The sequence below is a fragment of the Platalea leucorodia genome (assembly GCF_965183815.1).
Source record: "Platalea leucorodia genome assembly, chromosome: 7".
NCBI lineage: Eukaryota > Metazoa > Chordata > Aves > Pelecaniformes > Threskiornithidae > Platalea > Platalea leucorodia.
In genome coordinates, this window is record NC_138829.1 from 4,014,887 (window position 1) to 4,032,706 (window position 17,820).

The 17,820-nt window shown below is 52.1% G+C and overlaps 1 protein-coding gene across 1 annotated transcript; it reads right to left on the minus strand.

The window, feature by feature from the left end:
- Positions 1-3,577: 3,577 nt before the first annotated feature.
- GNPNAT1 (glucosamine-phosphate N-acetyltransferase 1) lies at positions 3,578-11,037 on the minus strand. The gene is made up of 6 exons (XM_082318307.1): positions 10,965-11,037; positions 7,600-7,787; positions 6,835-6,897; positions 6,051-6,178; positions 5,459-5,520; positions 3,578-5,015 (listed from the first exon to the last, which is right to left on the minus strand). The coding sequence occupies exons 2-6, from the start codon at positions 7,769-7,771 to the stop codon at positions 4,868-4,870; spliced, it is 573 nt and encodes a 190-aa protein (XP_082174433.1). The 5' UTR covers positions 7,772-7,787; positions 10,965-11,037; the 3' UTR covers positions 3,578-4,867.
- Positions 11,038-17,820: the final 6,783 nt, after the last annotated feature.

Sequence of the window (17,820 nt, forward strand, 5' to 3'; positions counted from 1 at the left end):
GCTACCAATTTTACACGCATCCAGACTGAATTCTTTTAGCTAGCATTAAAAAGCGGCTTGTTAAATTAGTGATAGGTTGATTTAAGCTGAACAAGCCAGTATGGCCCGTCTGTCTACTAGAGTAGTGCAACTTCATACTGGTATTGAAGGAGTAGTTCCCGTTGTAAGGCAGTAGTTGCATCATTTGAGGTAGAAATTGGGTTGGTGTTTGCAAGCTGAGGCCCAAAGCACCGGCCACAGTAGTGTGAAGGCCTCAAGGATTCACCTCAGCTCTTCTGAAGCATTAGAGTCAATTAAGGCCACGCACTTATCAGTGCTTTAAAGTTTTCAAATTGGGAATTGCCAAGGCCGTTTGTGCAGCTTTAACTCCTCTCCCCTCTCAAAGCACTGCGATAACCGCTGGCTGTGCAAGTCCGGCCTCAGTTCTCTTTATTGGCTTTATTTGCCGATCCCTCTGTCGCATGCAGGATACGAATGAAAGGACGGCTCCTTCGGAGCACTGTGGTGACTGAGCAAATTACAAAGCTGTTTGTTAGAAGAACTTGTGTATTTGGGAAATGTAAGTTTGTAATTAGACTATATTTTAACGGGGAAGAGGTGGGCTTAAGAGAGTTGAATCAATATAAAAGGCATTTGGGGATCTGAGCATCCAGCGCTCTCCCCGTACCGGTAGGGCTGCGTGTGAATGTCAGCCTCGGAACGAGCACCCTGCGCCGAGGGGGCTCGCCGAGGGCAGGTGTCTTTGAACTTGAAGGCATGAATCTGAACCGTGAAGCCATTTTGTACTGCCATGATCTCTTCCAATGCTGCCTTCTGCCGGAGGAGCGTCCAGCAGCTTGTTTACTTTGTAGGAGCCTGTTTGCTTTGTAGGAGTTCTGCCTCACTTTGTGTATTCAAGGCAAGTTGACCACGCCTGGGACTTGCTGATCTTTGCTTAGTCACGGGCAGGACTAGCCAGGACACCTGGGCGAGGCTTCACAGCCTCCTCACCTCTTCTCCTGTGGCATGGGAAGGCTGCGGAGCGCTGCGTACGGGGAGGCTTCACGGCGTCGGTGGAGCCGAACCAGCCTTCGGCAGCGCTTTCCCTTCACTGCTGTTGGGCTTCTGCCACCTACGTCGGTGATGGAGCAGTGCAACTCCTTCAGAAAAAAATCTTTAAGAAACGGATGATGCTTTAGTTAGGAAATTTTCAGCTTGAAAAAAGGAAGTGTTACTGTTAGCTCCTTAAGAACTACAACTTGTCGGTGTTAAGCTGACCGGCTAAGCACGCAGTGCGGGTTTTGCCGTTGTAGGGTTTCTTACGTGCTGTTAACTGACTCCCTTGAAAAGAAACCTTCCGGGGCCGTGGAGAGCTGCCTTCTCGGGCGTTTCGCCACCTACCCCACGAGGCTACCGCATGGCTGCGCTGGGGTGTGTGGATGCCTGGCTCTTGCCCCGCTCACCAGATGCTGCCAGCTACAAGCTGCTGATGAAACCGGGATGGGAAGCAGAACTCCTGCGTGAAATGGCTCTGTGTCAGCTCCCTTGGGAAGGGGCAGAGATGAAACAGATGGAAGAACGCTCCTGACTCATCTGCCCGGCCCCTGCCTTGTTCATGGGGCATCTGGGTCTGATCTCTCGCTGGGGTCCTGGTGCTTCCCTGGGGAGGCTGTTTCACAAACGAACAAGCTTCATGACTAAGGATTTTCCACCAATCTCTTTGTTTTTTGTGCCATTACCTCCCACCGCTGCCTTCTACAGTCATTCTGCTCTGCTGCCTGCCTTCCCGATAACAGCCTCTCACATCCTAAGGGATTTTGAGATTAGTTTTCCTCATAGATCTGTTATTAAGCCTTTTATTTAGAACTTCTTGACATCTGTCTCATTTCGCTTACTGTCAGTAGGTGTTTCAGTTAGTTTGCTTCCTGGGGTTCAACCCAAGGTGGTAACTGGTAGCTGTGGCCTCGGAGTAGCAGCAGAGGTTGAATTGTGGGGTTTTTTTTTTCCCCTTCCCCAGGTTCAGACACAAAGCTGCAGTGCCCAGATCTTTGGGGACCCACAGCTCTACGTTAAGGTGCTGCAGCACCCTTTGCCCGCTCAGGGGAAGCGGAGCGAAGGAGCTGGAGATTTCTTCCTCATGGGGGGAGAGCTGTTATCCAAAAAATGAAATCCCAAGGAGGTAACGCTGAACCCCCGGAGAAGCTGGTAGTTGTTATGGTGCATTTCTGACGTTTATTCCCTGGGACATCTTGCTCTTTTCTGTTGAGCCAGTTGTACCGTAGATAAATTACCAGGGCTTCTTCAGTTTAGGAGATGGGTAATGTGTTTTAATACCACCTGTTGCTGTTAAATGCTGTTCTTTGTGGCGTTGTCCTGCTTCCTGTGAACTTGGACAGTTTAAAATCCATATACCTGCGTACTGGGTGTTCCTCCAGCTGGCCAGGGCACGGCTGAACCCAGTTTGCAAGTCCCCAGCCTGGCTCATATCAGCTCTAGAGCATCTGCCTGCGCCTTGCAGAGGTATTCCTGCGTACACCCACACCCCTTCCCTTGTGTGAAAGCCTACGCTGAGCCCAGTCTTCCTCCAGAGGAAGAATTCCTGACAGCCCGGCCGTTAAGCCGGCTGTGACACAGCAGGTGACAGCACCTACAGAGTTGCTGTAGCCTGCCAAGGTTGGGAATGTCACCTCGGGTAGGGAACAAAGAGCCCTTCCAAGCCGAAGGGATGCTGCGGAGCTGGGCTCCTCCCAGCAGGGGCAGCGTCAGGCAGCCACAAAACCAAGCTTCCACCCTCCTGCATTTGGTTTACAATGCTCTAAGCTGGGTACAGAGCACCTGCTCCTCACTTGCACCCATCTTTTCATTAACTCCAACGAGGGCCTGGAGCTATGTAGATGGTGGCGATATCCTGGAATTCAAATAATCCACTTTAAATCGGTGGAAATTCAGAATTAATTAAAACTATGAGAGCCAAGAAAATCCACCTCAGTCATTTGGGCCGAGCATAAATCAGTAGCTGGTTTTATACAATTAGTTCAGAGTCAGGGCTTGAACCACTTTGATCTTCCGTCAGCAGAGCTCATCCGGGAAAAGCCCAGAGGAGAACACCCCTAAGAAAAGGGGGTGCCTTGGCCTCACGGCAGCTCTAGCTTCAGCCTGGCCCCGAGACCTGCTGGCCTCAGACTGTGCCCTGCTCTGGCTGCCCCAGTGGCCCTGGGCTTGCGTCCGTGGCCGCGGGCGATCGCGCCCCTCTGGTTGCGGGGCTGGGGTTTGTGCCTGCGCAAAGGCTCCAGCACCAGAACAAGCTGAGAATTTCCTTTCAAGACTTGCTTCGTAAAAGTCACGCTCGCAGAGATGCAAACGTGCATCAGAGACGTGCTTAAAATCTATCTGGAGCCTCAAAAAGAGTTTGTTTCAGTCTAGGGAAAGGAAAACAAATGTACTGGCAGCAGGCGGTGCTGTTCCGAAAAACAGGTACCCGCTCGCTCTGGATACCTACCGCTAGGCACAACACAGCGCTATGAAAACCAGACCAGATACATTTGGCAGTCTTCATTTATTCAGCTTAAACAAAGATTTTTTTTTTTTTAAAAATAATCAATAAATAAACCAGACATCACCAAGGAAACACTATATCGAGTGGAGTACCATCAGGAACATTAAATAGAACCCCCACCGCAGCTTAAAGTAGGCTCTCCACGCCACAATGAAAGAACATTTTGTAAGGCCTAACTGTTCACAAACAAGACTGGCTGTTCTGTCCGAACCTTCGTGTATTTATAATGCCCTATTCAGAGATGCAGGATCTGTCACTCTCTTCGCACAAAACGCTACTGTTGGAACCAGGGCTTTGTACATTATTTGCTTGCCATCGCTGGCAAAAGTGCTAAAAATCATTTATCCAAATCTTACAGCGAAAGGGATGCTCCAAAGCAGCAACAGTCCCCGGGAGCGGGGGGTCTCGCCGCCGGTTTGCTATGCCGTAGGCACAAGCCGTTACCAGCAAAACCACCACCGGTCCAGTACAGCGAGGGGGAGCCGAAGGCAGCGCTGCCTTCCTGCGGACACAGGCGTTAACCGCCAAGCCCGAATCCCATCCCCACCGAGCTGGGTGGATTCTGCCTGTCAGACATTCCCATTCCCCAGTTACCTTACGGCGCAAACCATCGGGTTGATTTTTTGCATCAGAAAACAAGTAATTATCCTGAAAACAAAGTAAGTTATCAGCTAAAGTGCAGGACCCCTGCAGTGAGAAGTACACACGTTTTTAGACTCGGAACATCAGCTTTAGCATAGCCCCTACCCGCACAAATAGTAACAAATTAAGTTTTGGAAAATAGTGCCTATAAAACTTTAGGTACGCTAACATCAACGGCGCTTCAGCGAGGTTTCGTGGAAAGAACAGAACGAGCGCCCGTTCCGTATCGCCAGTTCTGCACGAGAGAAGCAGCATCCCTACCCGAGCTACGTCGTCCTTCCCTAAGTACAGACAGGAGCACAACCCCGCGAGCTGTACTTTGGCTACCAAGAAAAGAAGCACAAACCTTTAGAAAAATACAATGCAAGAAAAAATTTGAGATAAAAATATATACCTTTGGTTAAAAACCATCCCTTTAACGAGAGTCCTTTGTCACTCAGCTAGAACAAAAAAGCTTCACTTAGACTGAACAGTAGTAAAAATTAGTTCTAAGCGCTGATTTCCTAACCCAGAGGACCCTTCTAAAATGTCAGTATTTTTTTTTTTGCAGGATCTACACATCTGATGTTCATTAATTATAGGGATCGTTATATTTGCAGCAATAAACTATATAAATTTTCCACGAAGAGAGTGTTTGTAGCACAAGCTCCTCCACCAAGTCTTTAAAAAAAAAAAAAAGACTAGAAGTTCTTAATTAAAGAACCGTTGAAACATGTAGTTTTCTTCAGACACCGAATAGCCAAACTTCTTATAGAAATCCACGTTTTTTGGCAGACACTCAAGTGTGATTTTGTAACAGTTCAGTCTCTTACTGAGCAACGTCAGGGTGGACGTTAATCTGAAAAAGACAGAAAACCAACGGTTAAATGAAACGGCCCTGAACACTGGATCAATTAACGTTTAATTAGCTAAAGTTATCCGACCTACAATACCGAAGTTTTACAGCGCTCCGCGTTTCCCTTCGCTACGCAGGAGGGTTGCTATCCCAAGAAAAAAAAAAAAAAAATGAACAAAGTACCAGCATCTCGCAGACAATTTTATGTTCCTGCTTTAAGAACCTCAGCTTGCAGCCTGCCAGCTCGCGATGCTGAACCCCCTGAGCCCCTCTGGCTGGGGAGGATCTGCCCTGCAGCCAACCCGCGGAGCCAAACCCCCGCTCCGGGAGGGCCGGTGAGCGATCTTTGCTGGCACCCATCGGCGTGGTAAGGCGGGAGGACAGAAACTGGGCAAGGGCTGGCCGCCCCGCCTGGCGTTGAATGGCAAAGGTGGCGAAATACTCACAGTTTACCAAGCTGCTTTCCTCTGCACTCGCCGCTTACTACGACATCTTCTATCCTCCCTCTCTGTGAAAACACAGGCAAGCGTCAGTCGCACAGAAGTGTTGTGTTAGTTTCCCTACTGCACGACATTTCACACTTGGATTTTCTGCTGTCTGTTTAGCTACAACTCCGCCAGCGGTCGACACGCTCGTAATGCCCCTTCCAGCACCCAGCAGGAGCTGCGGTCCCACCGCAGCCCTTCCCGCCGGGGGATCCGTGTCTCTCCAGCTCCCTGTTTTCACACGTCTAGCTGGGACTCCACAGCAGCGGGATCCTCAGCCATCTGCTCCGCCAGAACCAAGCCTGACTGGTTCAAAAGCTCACTGGGAGGGGGACGGGACAGACATCGAATTGCTCTTTTTCCTTAAGAAAAGCCAAAGCTTCCTTTTACTACTTCGCTGAGCACCCAAGGACGGGAGATACTTTTAAAGTGCCTCTGTCACTGACTCAGCAGAAGGTACGTCCATCACGCTGTAACAGGGTAAAAATAAAATGCATGGAGTCCGGGGACAGGATCTTTTTCCTCACTTTACAGCCGCAGCGAGAGAATATACCTTTGCACAGGAGTGAGTGAACTTATGTTCTATCACCAGCGTTGCCGTAGCAACAATCTGTCCAAGATTTGTGTCTTCTACGACAGTAACGTAGTAATCTCCCGATCTCTTCATGTGCTCAAAGGTTTCTGTGGGAGCAGACAGACAGCGGAACAGATTAATCTCAGATTAAATTGCTGTGAAGTCTAACACTTGTAACAGATTCTGCATGCAGATCACCGCAGGGTTTGGGGTCGCAAGGATGACGCGCCCAGGACCCCAGAACCCGAAAGCGCCAGAGCCACAGACAGAACCAGGAAAAAGCAGAAATTAAACAAATGCCTTTTCCTTAGCTGCCAAGAGAACCCTCCCTCCCCAGCGCCTCTGCAGATGCGATGAAGGTGGCACTGCTTCCAAGTCCTCTTACCTCGCAGTCCAACCAGTGACGCAAGCTCAGGACGCCGTTGAGCCAGGATCAGAGGCAAGCCTCTGCCTCGCTACTGGCGCTGCAGGAATTCAGCCAATGCAAGCCATCACCCAGTAGTCCCTTCTGCCAGCTATCTAAAGCTCAGTCTCAAAAGCAGGTATACAATTTAGGCCTGTCCCAGCCAAGCAGCCCTTTGGGATAGCTGCAGCAGGATCCAACGCCGAGCGCCAAAGGCTGCCTCGGGTACCCTGAGGCAATAAATCCCTCCGGCATCAGGCAGCCGGGAGCCTCGCACCCAAGTAGCTTTGCTGTCAGCATCAGTATCCTCTGGTTCCCAGCAACCTTTACAGAAATGCCAAGAAATAACGATATACTCACTGATAAACTGCTCTGGGCTTGCAACTCCAGTTTCAGTCAGCTGACCCAGAACCTTAAAAAAGCCTGTTATAAAAGAAGAGGGGGGGGGAAACAACCCTCAGTGAGGGACAGAGACACACACTTAGTGCCGAACAGCACAGAACAACCCGACACGGCTGTTTGGAGAGCTAACATCCCCACGGCACCATCCAGTTCAGTTGTAAGTAAAAGCCTGTGCTCTGCATATTATGGAACTAGGCTGTAACCTTAAAATCAACCTCCCACCTTGAGGAATGCTGAAGGATCAGCTAATGTATCGGCAGCAAACCGCAGCTTGAGTGCAGAAGATGCATAGATTCAAGAAAGAAAAGTATGAGCCTGAAATGATGCGATATTAAGCTGCATGTTCAGAACGACCTTTTTATCCAAGTTACAGAACTGAGGAAGTCTCCGTGCACCAAGAATAACACGCTGGTTCACGTTACTCTAATATTAAAGGGAACGGTATGAACAACTGTACTCCCTCTCTAAAGCTGTGTATTATTTGAAAGACTTGACTTGAAGTTTAAGATTGTTTTTGAGGTTACCGAAACAGTAAAACCAGTTTTGAGAATCACCCGACACAGCACCAATCCATGGCGCCAAGTGCTCAAATTCCTTACTGATAAAAATAACCCAAATCAGATAAAAGGAGCAACCCTAATCTATGGAGAGGTCATGCAGAAATACATGTTATCTAGTTCGGCACCCAGCTTTCGTTGGTGGTGATCATTAAACAGGATTTACCTCGATTTAAATCAGCTGTGCAAAGTGGTCTCAAAACTAGGCCATCCCCTGGATCTAAAGGAGAAATAGCAGGAGAAAACGTCGTCGTGTTCTCACTCCAGTCAAGTTCATGCAGAATATTTGGGTCAAACATCGGTGTGTCGTCAGGCATCACGGTTGCAACAGGCATCATGGCTGCAACAGGTGATCTGGAACAGAACGCACACAGTAAGGAACATTTTGGTTTCCTCTTGTTTTAATCTCTAAATATGCTGTTTCCCCTGGTTATTTCATGCCATGTGACGTTCCTCAGGGACATAAAGAAAGGTGAATGAACTGCTGTTCGCTTTATCTGCAATTGAAGCTACTCAACCTTCACCGGACTAGGCCACTGGGTTAAACAAAGAGCGTGCGCACTGACAGGGCGCGCGTTATCTGAAGTCAACACCTGGCACTTCTGTGTTCGTCTGGGAAGTCTTTTCCTCTTGGGGTAAAAAAAAAAAAACCAAACAACCAAACAGATAAGACATCGACGAGGATATTTAACCTCTATAGCCCTCCGAAAAGGAAAGCACCTCACACTCTCAAGAAACCTCCCTGCCATACCCTTTACCGAGCGTGGAGGAGACCGTTTGCATTAGTGTTCCATTTAAAACTGGCGGTAGTACGCTTTTTTCAACCAGTCCCATCACGTAAATATTTAGTATCTCAGCCAAGAGGCACTACATCACACATATGAAAACACAGATGATCCAACAGCCTGCACGCACGCTTGCAGCCCGCGCTGCGTTTCTCACGCAGTCGTGTTTGCTCGGTGTATTTACAAAAATCTAATGCCATCTCAGCTGTAAAGCGCAGCGCCTCATTGTCCATTAACAGGTAAAACGCACAACTGCCAAGATGACGGTGAGACACCTGTCAATGATTAACGAGAGATCTGGGAATTGTGTATTATTCAGGATTAGGGATAAGAGGAAGCAAAGTGATATATTTTCCTAATTGCTAGGTGCAGGAAAATCATCCTTACTTTGTCACCTGTGGAATACCTGGTCAGGTTTCTGGCATGAGCAGAGCACATCATGGGAACTTCTCCTGAGACTAAGTTCTTTATACATCTTCAAATTAACTTTGCTGCACCATAAAAGATACTGTAGTCGCATGCTGTTGGACAGGCCAAATAAACACCAGAAGGAAAAATGTATTTGGGATGAACACTTTCCAAAATAAGACATCTTACAGCTCTGTTAAGCTGCCCAGAGAAAGTACAGGGGATGTGAGCTACGAAGCATCTCCGCCTAACTGCAGCATGCAAGCCTCAAAACTGAAGGTGGCTCTGGAAACTCAACTGAAAAAGCTTCTTTAAAAACAAACAAACAAACCAACCCACAAAATCTTTTTTTATGCCACCTGCTGGCATACGCTGGCCTTCAAATCCCCATTCTCCTCTCAGTCTGGCATATAAAAGTAAAAAAATTGCTGTTGCAGCAATTAATCAGCAAAACTAATTCTCATCCCACATGAATTTTCAAAATGAAACAGCGGGAAAAATGAAGCGCAAAGACAAACATTTCCATAGATGGGAGAGTCAGCAGTGAGAATCCAGGTCTTCCTGGTCCCAGTCCTGAGCTTTAGCGATCAGATCATGCTGATACATGCAGAGGACTGCAAGCCCATCGCCAGCATATTAATTATGTCCCCGCTAAGCAAAACTGAAGTCTCCCTGTTCCAGCAATACATTTGGTATCTCTGTTCCTAGATCTCGATGATTCTAATGTTGCTGTTACCTTGTCCCATTACAAAGCCTTCCTAAAATTCATGAGTGATCATAACAACATTCAAATAGTGTCCTGTACAGAATAAAATAAGATAATCTAATTAATTTCAGCTCAGGGTTACAGAATACCAAGCACACACAGCAGCAGAAAAGCACATGAAGGAAATAAAATTTTTCACAGAATCATTAAGGTTGGAAAAGACCTGTAAGATCATCAAGTCCAACTGTTACCCCAGCACTGCCAAGCCCACCGCTAAACCATGGCCCTAAGCACCACATCTACCTGGCTTTTAAATACCTCCAGGGATGCTCTTCAAGCAGTTAGTGACAAACTAAGAGTTATTTTTCAAACTACATCCAGCACAGCTGGAGCAGGAAGAAGTCTGAAGCTTCACGCATTTTCTGGAGTCAGGAATATGACTTACTCAATAGAGATGCATTGGCCAATTGAAAAAAAGGCTCAATGTACAGCGAGGAAGAAGAGCCCGGGCCTGTTTTGATGGGTCGCTCGTTTCCCCTCCAGGCCTGCTGAGCTTGCTCCGAGCCCAGGTGCTGGCCCTGGGGCACACCCGAAGTCTCCCCCAGAGCATCCTGCGCTCCCCACCCGTGTTGGGAGCAGGGCAGGGTCATGCCAGCACCCACAGGACACGTTCGGCCCCTCTCACCCATCCCACTTCCCTCATCTCCGGAAAGGAGGGAGCGAAGTGTGCCGGGAGTCCCCCCGAGATAAGCCGCCTGCCTGAGGAAGATCGCCCGGCGGGACCAGTGGCTCCCCAGCTGCGGCGGCCAGGGGGACAGAGCCCAGCCGTGCCCCGAGGGGCAACGGACAGCCTCACACAGCCCCTCGGCCGGGTCCCCAGCTGAAGCAGCCCCCCGGGGCGGGGGTGTTCCACACACAACCCCTCAGGGAGGTCCGACAGCTCCCCTCAGCTGAAGCAGCTCCTCAGGGGTGGGACCCCCGCCCCAGCCCCTCGGGGGGGGCCCCTTCACCCCCTTGCCCCTCGGGGGGGGGTCCCCACACCTCACACCCAGCTCCTCGGGGGGGGTCCCCACACCTCCTCACCTCACACCCAGCCCCCCAGCGGAGTCCCCTCACCTCACACAACCCCTCGGGGGGTCTCCTCACTCCCCACACAGCCCCTCGGTGGGGGTTCCCTCACCCCCACGCCTCATCCAATCCCTCGGGGGGGGGGGGGGGGCTTCACCTCACACCCAGCCCCTCGGCAGGGTTCCCTCACCTCACACTCAGCCCCTGGAGGTGGTCCCACACCCCCTCGCCTCTCACCCAGCCCCGGGGGGGGGGGGTGTCCCCTCACCTCACACTCAGCCCCTGGAGGTGGTCCCACACCCCCTCGCCTCTCACCCAGCCCCGGGGGGGGGGTGTGGGGTGTGTGCCCCCTCACCTCACACTCAGCCCCTCGGCAGGGTCCCCTCACCTCACACCCAGCCCCTCGGCGGAGTCCCTTCACCTCACACTCAGCCCCTGGGGGGGGGTCCCCACACCCCCTCGCCCATCACCCAGCCCCGGGGGGGTCCCCTCCTCTCCCCCAGCCCCGGGGGTGCCCGCAGGCCCGCCCCTCACGCTGCCCCTCAGAGCGGCGCCCGCACTCACCCGCGCACGAGGCCGCGGCGCCAACTGCCGCCCGCACCGGCTCCGCCGCAGGCGCCGCACGGACGTGGCAGGAGGGGCGGGGCCCGGCACGCACGCACGCCAGGGCGCAGCCAATCACCGCCCGCCGGCTCCGCGCGCCCGGAACGCGGGGCCACCCCCGCGCCGGCCCTTGTGACCTTCGGGAACGGCCCCGCCCCCGGGCGCGGATTGGGCGGTGGGCGATGTGACCACGCCCCCTCCCTGGCGGAGGCCCCGCCCCTCCCGTCCCGTAGCACGCCGGGCCGCGGAGCCGGCACAAGATGGCGGCCGCCGCTCTATGGCCGGTGCCCGGCCTCGTCCCTCCCGCGGAGCCCCCCCGCCACCCTCCGGCCTCAAGGGCCGTTGCACCCGGGCGGCGGCCCCTGTGGGCTCGTCGGGAGGAAGGGTGAGAGGGCAACGAGGCCGGCCGGGCCTCAGGCCGCGCCATCCCGCCCCGCTGTGCCGCAGGGGCGCGAAGGCCGAGGCGTTTGCGGTTCCCTGACAGGATTTTGGCGCCTGAAAGAAAATCCCACCGCCTCCCCGGTGTAGCATCCCCCCAGGAGCAGGGCGGTGGCAGGGGAGCGGGCAGTGTCCCTCCGGACAGGGGGTGATTTCTCCTTCAGCGGGGCGGGGGGGCCTTTGCTGGATCGCACCTCCCTCGTCCGCACCTGCTTTCGCTTTACAGCTTGGCAGGGATGTTTTCGGCCAACTGCCTTTCCCCTAAAGATTTTGGTATTTGTTTTGACTGCCTGCAGGACTTTTTTCTGGGGGAAGGGTAAAACTGAGGCCCAGGCCGTGTCAGGTCAGCAAAGATTGGTATGACGCTTTTCAGCAGCGATGGATCACTAGGCTGCCGGCAGGGTGCAATTCCTGGCTGCTCTGCATACGTATCCCTGCCTTTTCACTGGCCTCCAGAATTCCTCCGGGAAGCAGCTTGGTGGCTTTGGAGGGCTGCTGTCTTTAATCCAGAGCAGGCCGCAGCTCAGGAGGGGCTCACGGGGACCTGTGGAGGGACGGCTGGGATGAAAGCGCTATACAAAGCTTCCTCTCTCTCCTGAGGAATCGCAGGTGGCAGCAGCTTTTGTTGTGAAAACATCGCTTTGATAATTTTCATCTCGGGGGGGATTGTTTTTGGAGGCTCCATCACCGCTCTTGGACAAGACCTGCTGTCCCCTGCTGGGATGGGCCTTGTTCAGCCCCCGAGGCTGGCAGGGGGCAAGAGTGAGGGTTTTTATTCCTTTTCAATAAAAAAAAAACCTACCTGGGAGATCATCTCAAGAGACTGTTTTATAAATAGCTGAGGTCAAGGCACACATGGAGCAGGAGGCCTGCCGAACAAGATAATTACACAACGTGCTTCTGAAACATGATTTTCATTTTCCATGTTTCTTCCCCCCCGTTACTTTACCCTCGGAATGAATCACTCGCTGTTACCGTGGAAACAATCAACATTACTTAGTTTTGACTTCTTCGGGCGCAGAGTGACCAGATGACACACACCAGCCTCCCCGGGCGCAGGCACACCCAAAATCTGGGGGCGATGCTCGCCCCGAGCTTGTCCGGCGGAGCCAGGGCCGGGGGCTGCGTGGGTGAATCACCGCCACCGTTAACCTTTTATTGCGAGGGAAAGGCACAAATGGGGCGGGAGCTTTCCCCTCCTGTGCCTGCTCTGTTTCCTTTCTTTTGAGGGATTAAGAGGAGTGGGAAGGTCCCATCCATGCTAAAAAATGAACACCATATCCTGCTTCTATGCGCGAAAAGAAACGGGGAAGCGCTGCTTTGGCTGGTTAAATGGGGAAACTGGGAGTGCGGCCGCATTTCCACTGCGTGAAAAACAACAGACTGGGATTTAGCTTAACTCCCTCCGCGGTGCCTTTTTCTCGATGGAAAGATTTTACAGACGTGAGGTAGATTTTGCATTTTACCTAAGTAACTGTGAAAAGTCATGACTTTTTAAAACCCAAATCGTGCCATAACGAGGCTGTGACCACATGGGGTCAGCCCAGTTCTCCCCAGTGAGGCTCGGAGCGGAGGTCCTGGACCTGCATGGAGAATACGGCGCGTTTTGGACAAGCCTTATCCAGATACATCTTCCCAGTTGCAGGCAATCGGCCGCGTAGGGACGTCCTGACCCAGAAGGTACATCTGGCCTGTGGTATTTAACAGCCGAACAGCGCTGTCCTCCGTGTGCATCTCAGCTTCTGACCTCCAGAGCCGCAGCGTAATGTTGCAGAATGAGGAAAAAAACGTCCTTTCGTTGGGTTAAACCTCTTGCCCTGCCCCAGCAGCGCTGTTTTTGTTAGTCCTGGAGACCAGTCCTGTCCTATTTACCACCACAAGTACTGACTTCAGCTTGGCTTGAGGACAGAAATCTTTCTGCACGTGGATTTTGTAGCAGTGTGAGTTTAAACCAGAGCAGGGAAATGATCTGGATGGAAAAAAAACCTTCCCGAGGAAAGGTGAATTCGCCAGGTGGAGGTGGGAACAGACCCTCTTCAGCTGGGTTTGCAAGCTGAGAGCAAAGAAACCTGCCCCGACAGAGGGGCTTAAACTGAACAGTGCTGAAACTGAACCCTCTTCCATCTCAGGAACCCAGAGACATTTTGGAGAAGGGCCGCTGTCGCGAGGGGATTAACCTCTCACAAAGGTTTGCTCTTTACGCCCTCCCAGAGCCCATCCAAAAGCCTCCGGCAAAACCTGAGCCGACCACCCAGGCAGGGCAGAACGGGGCCAGCTGGTTTTCAGCCGCCCCCCTCCCCGTGCGGTAAATTTTAAGCTTTTTCTCTAATTTTAACCACACGGGAAGGAGGTGGTGGTGCTCTTAGGGGCTTTTAAAGAAGAGGTGGCCAGCGGGGAAGGACTGGATCAGCGTACCCAGCAAGGGGCAACCGGATCAGGGCTTGGCCACTTTGCAAAGGCTCCTGAGAGCCCACACACCAAACAGGCTTCCCTTCTTACCGAAAGCTTGGCGAAAGGCACGTGGCCGCTGATGAGCTCTCACATCTCCTTGAGACACCTCCGAATCCCGGCGGCTTTTTAAAGGCCAAGCGATTAGGGCCAGCGAAGATTCACTAGCAGCCAGCAGATAAATCTCCCCGGTACCTCCGAGGCCAGGATTTGGTTGCTGGAGAGCAAGGGGAAAGTTGAAATAACACATTTCCATTTGTGTCACGGATGCGTTCATCTCCTCTCCGCTGGTTCCACTGTGGCGTATTTTGTTGCAGAGGAAAAAAAGAAACAGCAAAGTGATATCCTCTGGCTGCTCTGTATTTGCCAGCGCTGGAACAAGGCGGTCACAAGGCAGGGAAATTGCAAATTTGTGACCGCGGGACAGTCAGAAAGATGGGAAAGGAGCCATGCACTTGCTTGATGTAAATGTCTGAGTCTGAGACACACCCTGCTTTATGAGGAGAGAAAAAGCGCTCTCCTTTCCTTTGGCCGTATGACACAGGGCAGTAAGAATGAATAAATCCTTGCCACAATAAAATTGTTTATGTTCTGTTTTGGAAACAGATGCTCGGGGCTCGGTATACCTAGGGACCAGCCTCTTTGATACTTTTTAACCTCTCGGCCATCGGGCTGTATCCAGCCACCAATAAATCCCTCGCAGTGGAAATGTCTGCAGAAGAGCTGCATAAACCAGCTCCGGGCACCTGGATTTTGCAGATGAGCCAGCACCCGCTTAATCCCCATCTGTCTGCCCGAGGAAAGAAAGATGCTGCCGTGACTCCCCAGATGTTGCCCACAGATGGACAGCAAGAAACTAAATACCTGCTCGAACTTAATAGTCGTAGGGGAAACCTGGCAGGCTTCGGCAAAGCTCTGCCGCCATCCAGATGGCCGCCTGGGACCTGGGAAATGGTATTTCTTTGGGGTTTATGATAGCGTTAGTGCCGTTCTGAAAGCAGAAGTGCATCTGGAACGTGTCTACCTCACTGGAAATAATTATCCCATCTTTAGCCAAGAAGCCAAATCTAATTTAACTGCAGGGGAAGGGGAAGTGTTAGGAACCGCAGGTGCGTCGCAGCCCTCTGCCCCAGCCGTCGCTTGCAGAGGGAAGCGGAGGCCGCCCCTTGCAGAGGCTGGAAGAAGTGCGTGTTCGTGTCTTCAGGTTTTCTCGTCTCTCCTGCCCGTGGCCCAGCAACACTTTTTTTTTTATGGAGAAAATCCCCACCTGAGGTTAACAGCATTGCGCCTCATTAATACTCAGATATCCTGGCTCAGAGTCCATGTCAGGGCTTAAAAAACACGTGAAAGCAACCCTGGAAAGAAACCTATTTATTGCCGTCGCCCTTCTTTGGATGTGGCTATTTTATGAGAAGTAAAATAGCATCAGCTCACTCCAAAAAATTGGAGCTGGGATCAGATCAAGCACAGATCCGGCCTTGAGCTGAGAAATGGGGAAACACAGCCTAACTGGTACTTCTGACCCCAAAGTGTCCTGAGGCTGGGCGCAGCGGGTACGAGGGTGCGGGCGTTGCAGGTAACTCCAGAGATTTACAGTCCCTGCAGGTAAAAGGACGTTTTCTCCTCGGCCGCAGGCAGAGCACGCCGGATGACAGATCCCTCCAGCCTTCCCGTACAAAATGAGCGCACTGTGGATTCGATAAGCCATTTTTCTCTGGATGGATTAGTGAGTAAATAACAGCTTTTACCTTTTTCCCTTCCACCAAATACAAGCTGGTGGCACCAAGATGGCATTTATCTAGTGACTGTCTCTACAAACACGCTGTCTCACCCGACGTCCCATCAGTGGGCCAGTCAAGAAGGACCTTGCTGTATTTCCCTAAGGTTATATTTCTATGAGCGCGATTAAATTCAGGATCGAAATTTCCTCAAAGGAAATACATCCCTGATCTCTTGTCCTCCCCTTCCATGGATGCTGGGGGATATATTTAAGGGGCAAAACTGGCCTCTCTGCAGCCGTGGGGCGGCCGGGGTTTGGGCACGGGTGAGCATCCATCCCGCACCGTCAGGTCACCTGAAACCTGAAGGCAAAATCACTGCCCTGGCGGGATGAGCAGTGGGAAGGGCTTTGGAGAGGAGCTGTAGGCAGGAGGGAGCTCTCGCACCCTGGTTGTACGTGAGTCCCGGCACGGCAGCTCTGCTCATGGCCGCCCCGGCTGAAGGCTCGGCAGCGGCCCCAGCAGAAAAGCCTTGGCACGTCCCTCGGCTGCCGGCTGCCGGGACAAAGCGTGCAACAGTTTGGAAGTAAGTGGTTAACAACCAGCTGAGCCGGGAGCAAGGGGAGGCTCTGCCTGGCCAGCCAGACCCTGCACCACGCTGGGGAATGTGGGGCCTGGGAAGAAGCACACCCCGAATCCCGGCAGCCGAGCAGGCAGAGGACAAAATTGCCAGGCAAGGCGCTTGGCAGGCTTGATCTCTGTTTATCCATCGCGGTGGAAATGCTTTATCTTCCGCCTGGGCTGCACTGTGTCAGCAGTGATAAGAGGCAGTTGTTAAACAGAAGCCGAAGCTGATGTTCCCTTGGTCTCCCATTTCCAAGGTTACAGAGAATAAAAAAAAGCGGCGGCTGATTCCCGTGCCCAGAGCCGGAATGGTGCGGGTGGGAATCCCGCGGGAAGGGCAGCGGGGCTGAAGCGAGTGGGGCCTGAAAGAGGCTGAGCAGCCGGTCGGCGAAGGTGGGGGCCTGGGAGGGACGGGAGGACAAAACACGGCGGGTTTCTCAAAATTGCACGGTGGTGACTGCTGGCTGCCTGCTCACGCCTGGAGAGGATCAGCAAGGCCACGACGGCTTCAGTAGTTTGCTAAGGTCTCCGTACGGGCTGTGCCGAGGGGGGCTGCTTCTGCGCAGTGCTCCCACCACCCCTACCCGGGATGATGGTCCTCCTGGACACCAACCAGACCTGGTGGCAGCCGCTGAGTGCTGGGAAAAGATACCACAGTTTGTGCCAGTGGCTTCACTCCATCCATCCATCCATCCATCCATCCATCCTTCCATCCTTCCTTCCATCCTTTCATCTATCCATCCATCCATCCATCCTTCCATCCATCCTTCCATCCTTTCATCCTTTCATCCATCCTTCCATCCTTTCATCCATCCATCCTTTCATCCTTCCATCCTGCCATCCTTTCATCCATCCGTCCTTCCATCCTTTCATCCATCCATCCTTTCATCCTTCCATCCTGCCATCCTTTCATCCATCCATCCATTCATCCATCCATCCATCCTTTCATTCTTCCATCTTTCCATCCTTTCATCCATCCATTCACCATCCATCCATCCATCCATCCATCCTTTCATTCTTCCATCTTTCCATCCTTTCATCCATCCATCCACCATCCATCCATTCTTCCATCATTTCATCCATCCATCCTTTCCATCCTTCCATCCATCCATCCTTTCATCCTTCCATCCTTCCATCCTTTCATCCATTCATCCATCCATCCATCCTTTCATCCTTCCATCCTTTCATCCATCCATCCATCCATCCATCCTTTCATCCTTCCATCCTTCCATCCATCCATCCTTCCATCCATCCATCCTTTCATCCATCCTTCCATCCATCCATCCATCCTTTCATCCATCCATCCTTCCATCCATCCATCCTTTCATCCATCCTTCCATCCATCCTTCCATCCATCCTTTCATCCATCCATCCATCCATCCATCCTTCCATCCTTTCATCCATCCATCCTTCCATCCATCCCTTTCATCCATCCATCCTTCCATCCATCCATCCTTTCATCCATCCTTCCATCCATCCATCCATCCATCCATCTATCCATCCTTTCATCCATCCATCCATCCTTTCATCCATCTGTCCGTCCATCCGTCCGTCTGTCCATCCATCCGTCCATCCATCCATCCATCCAC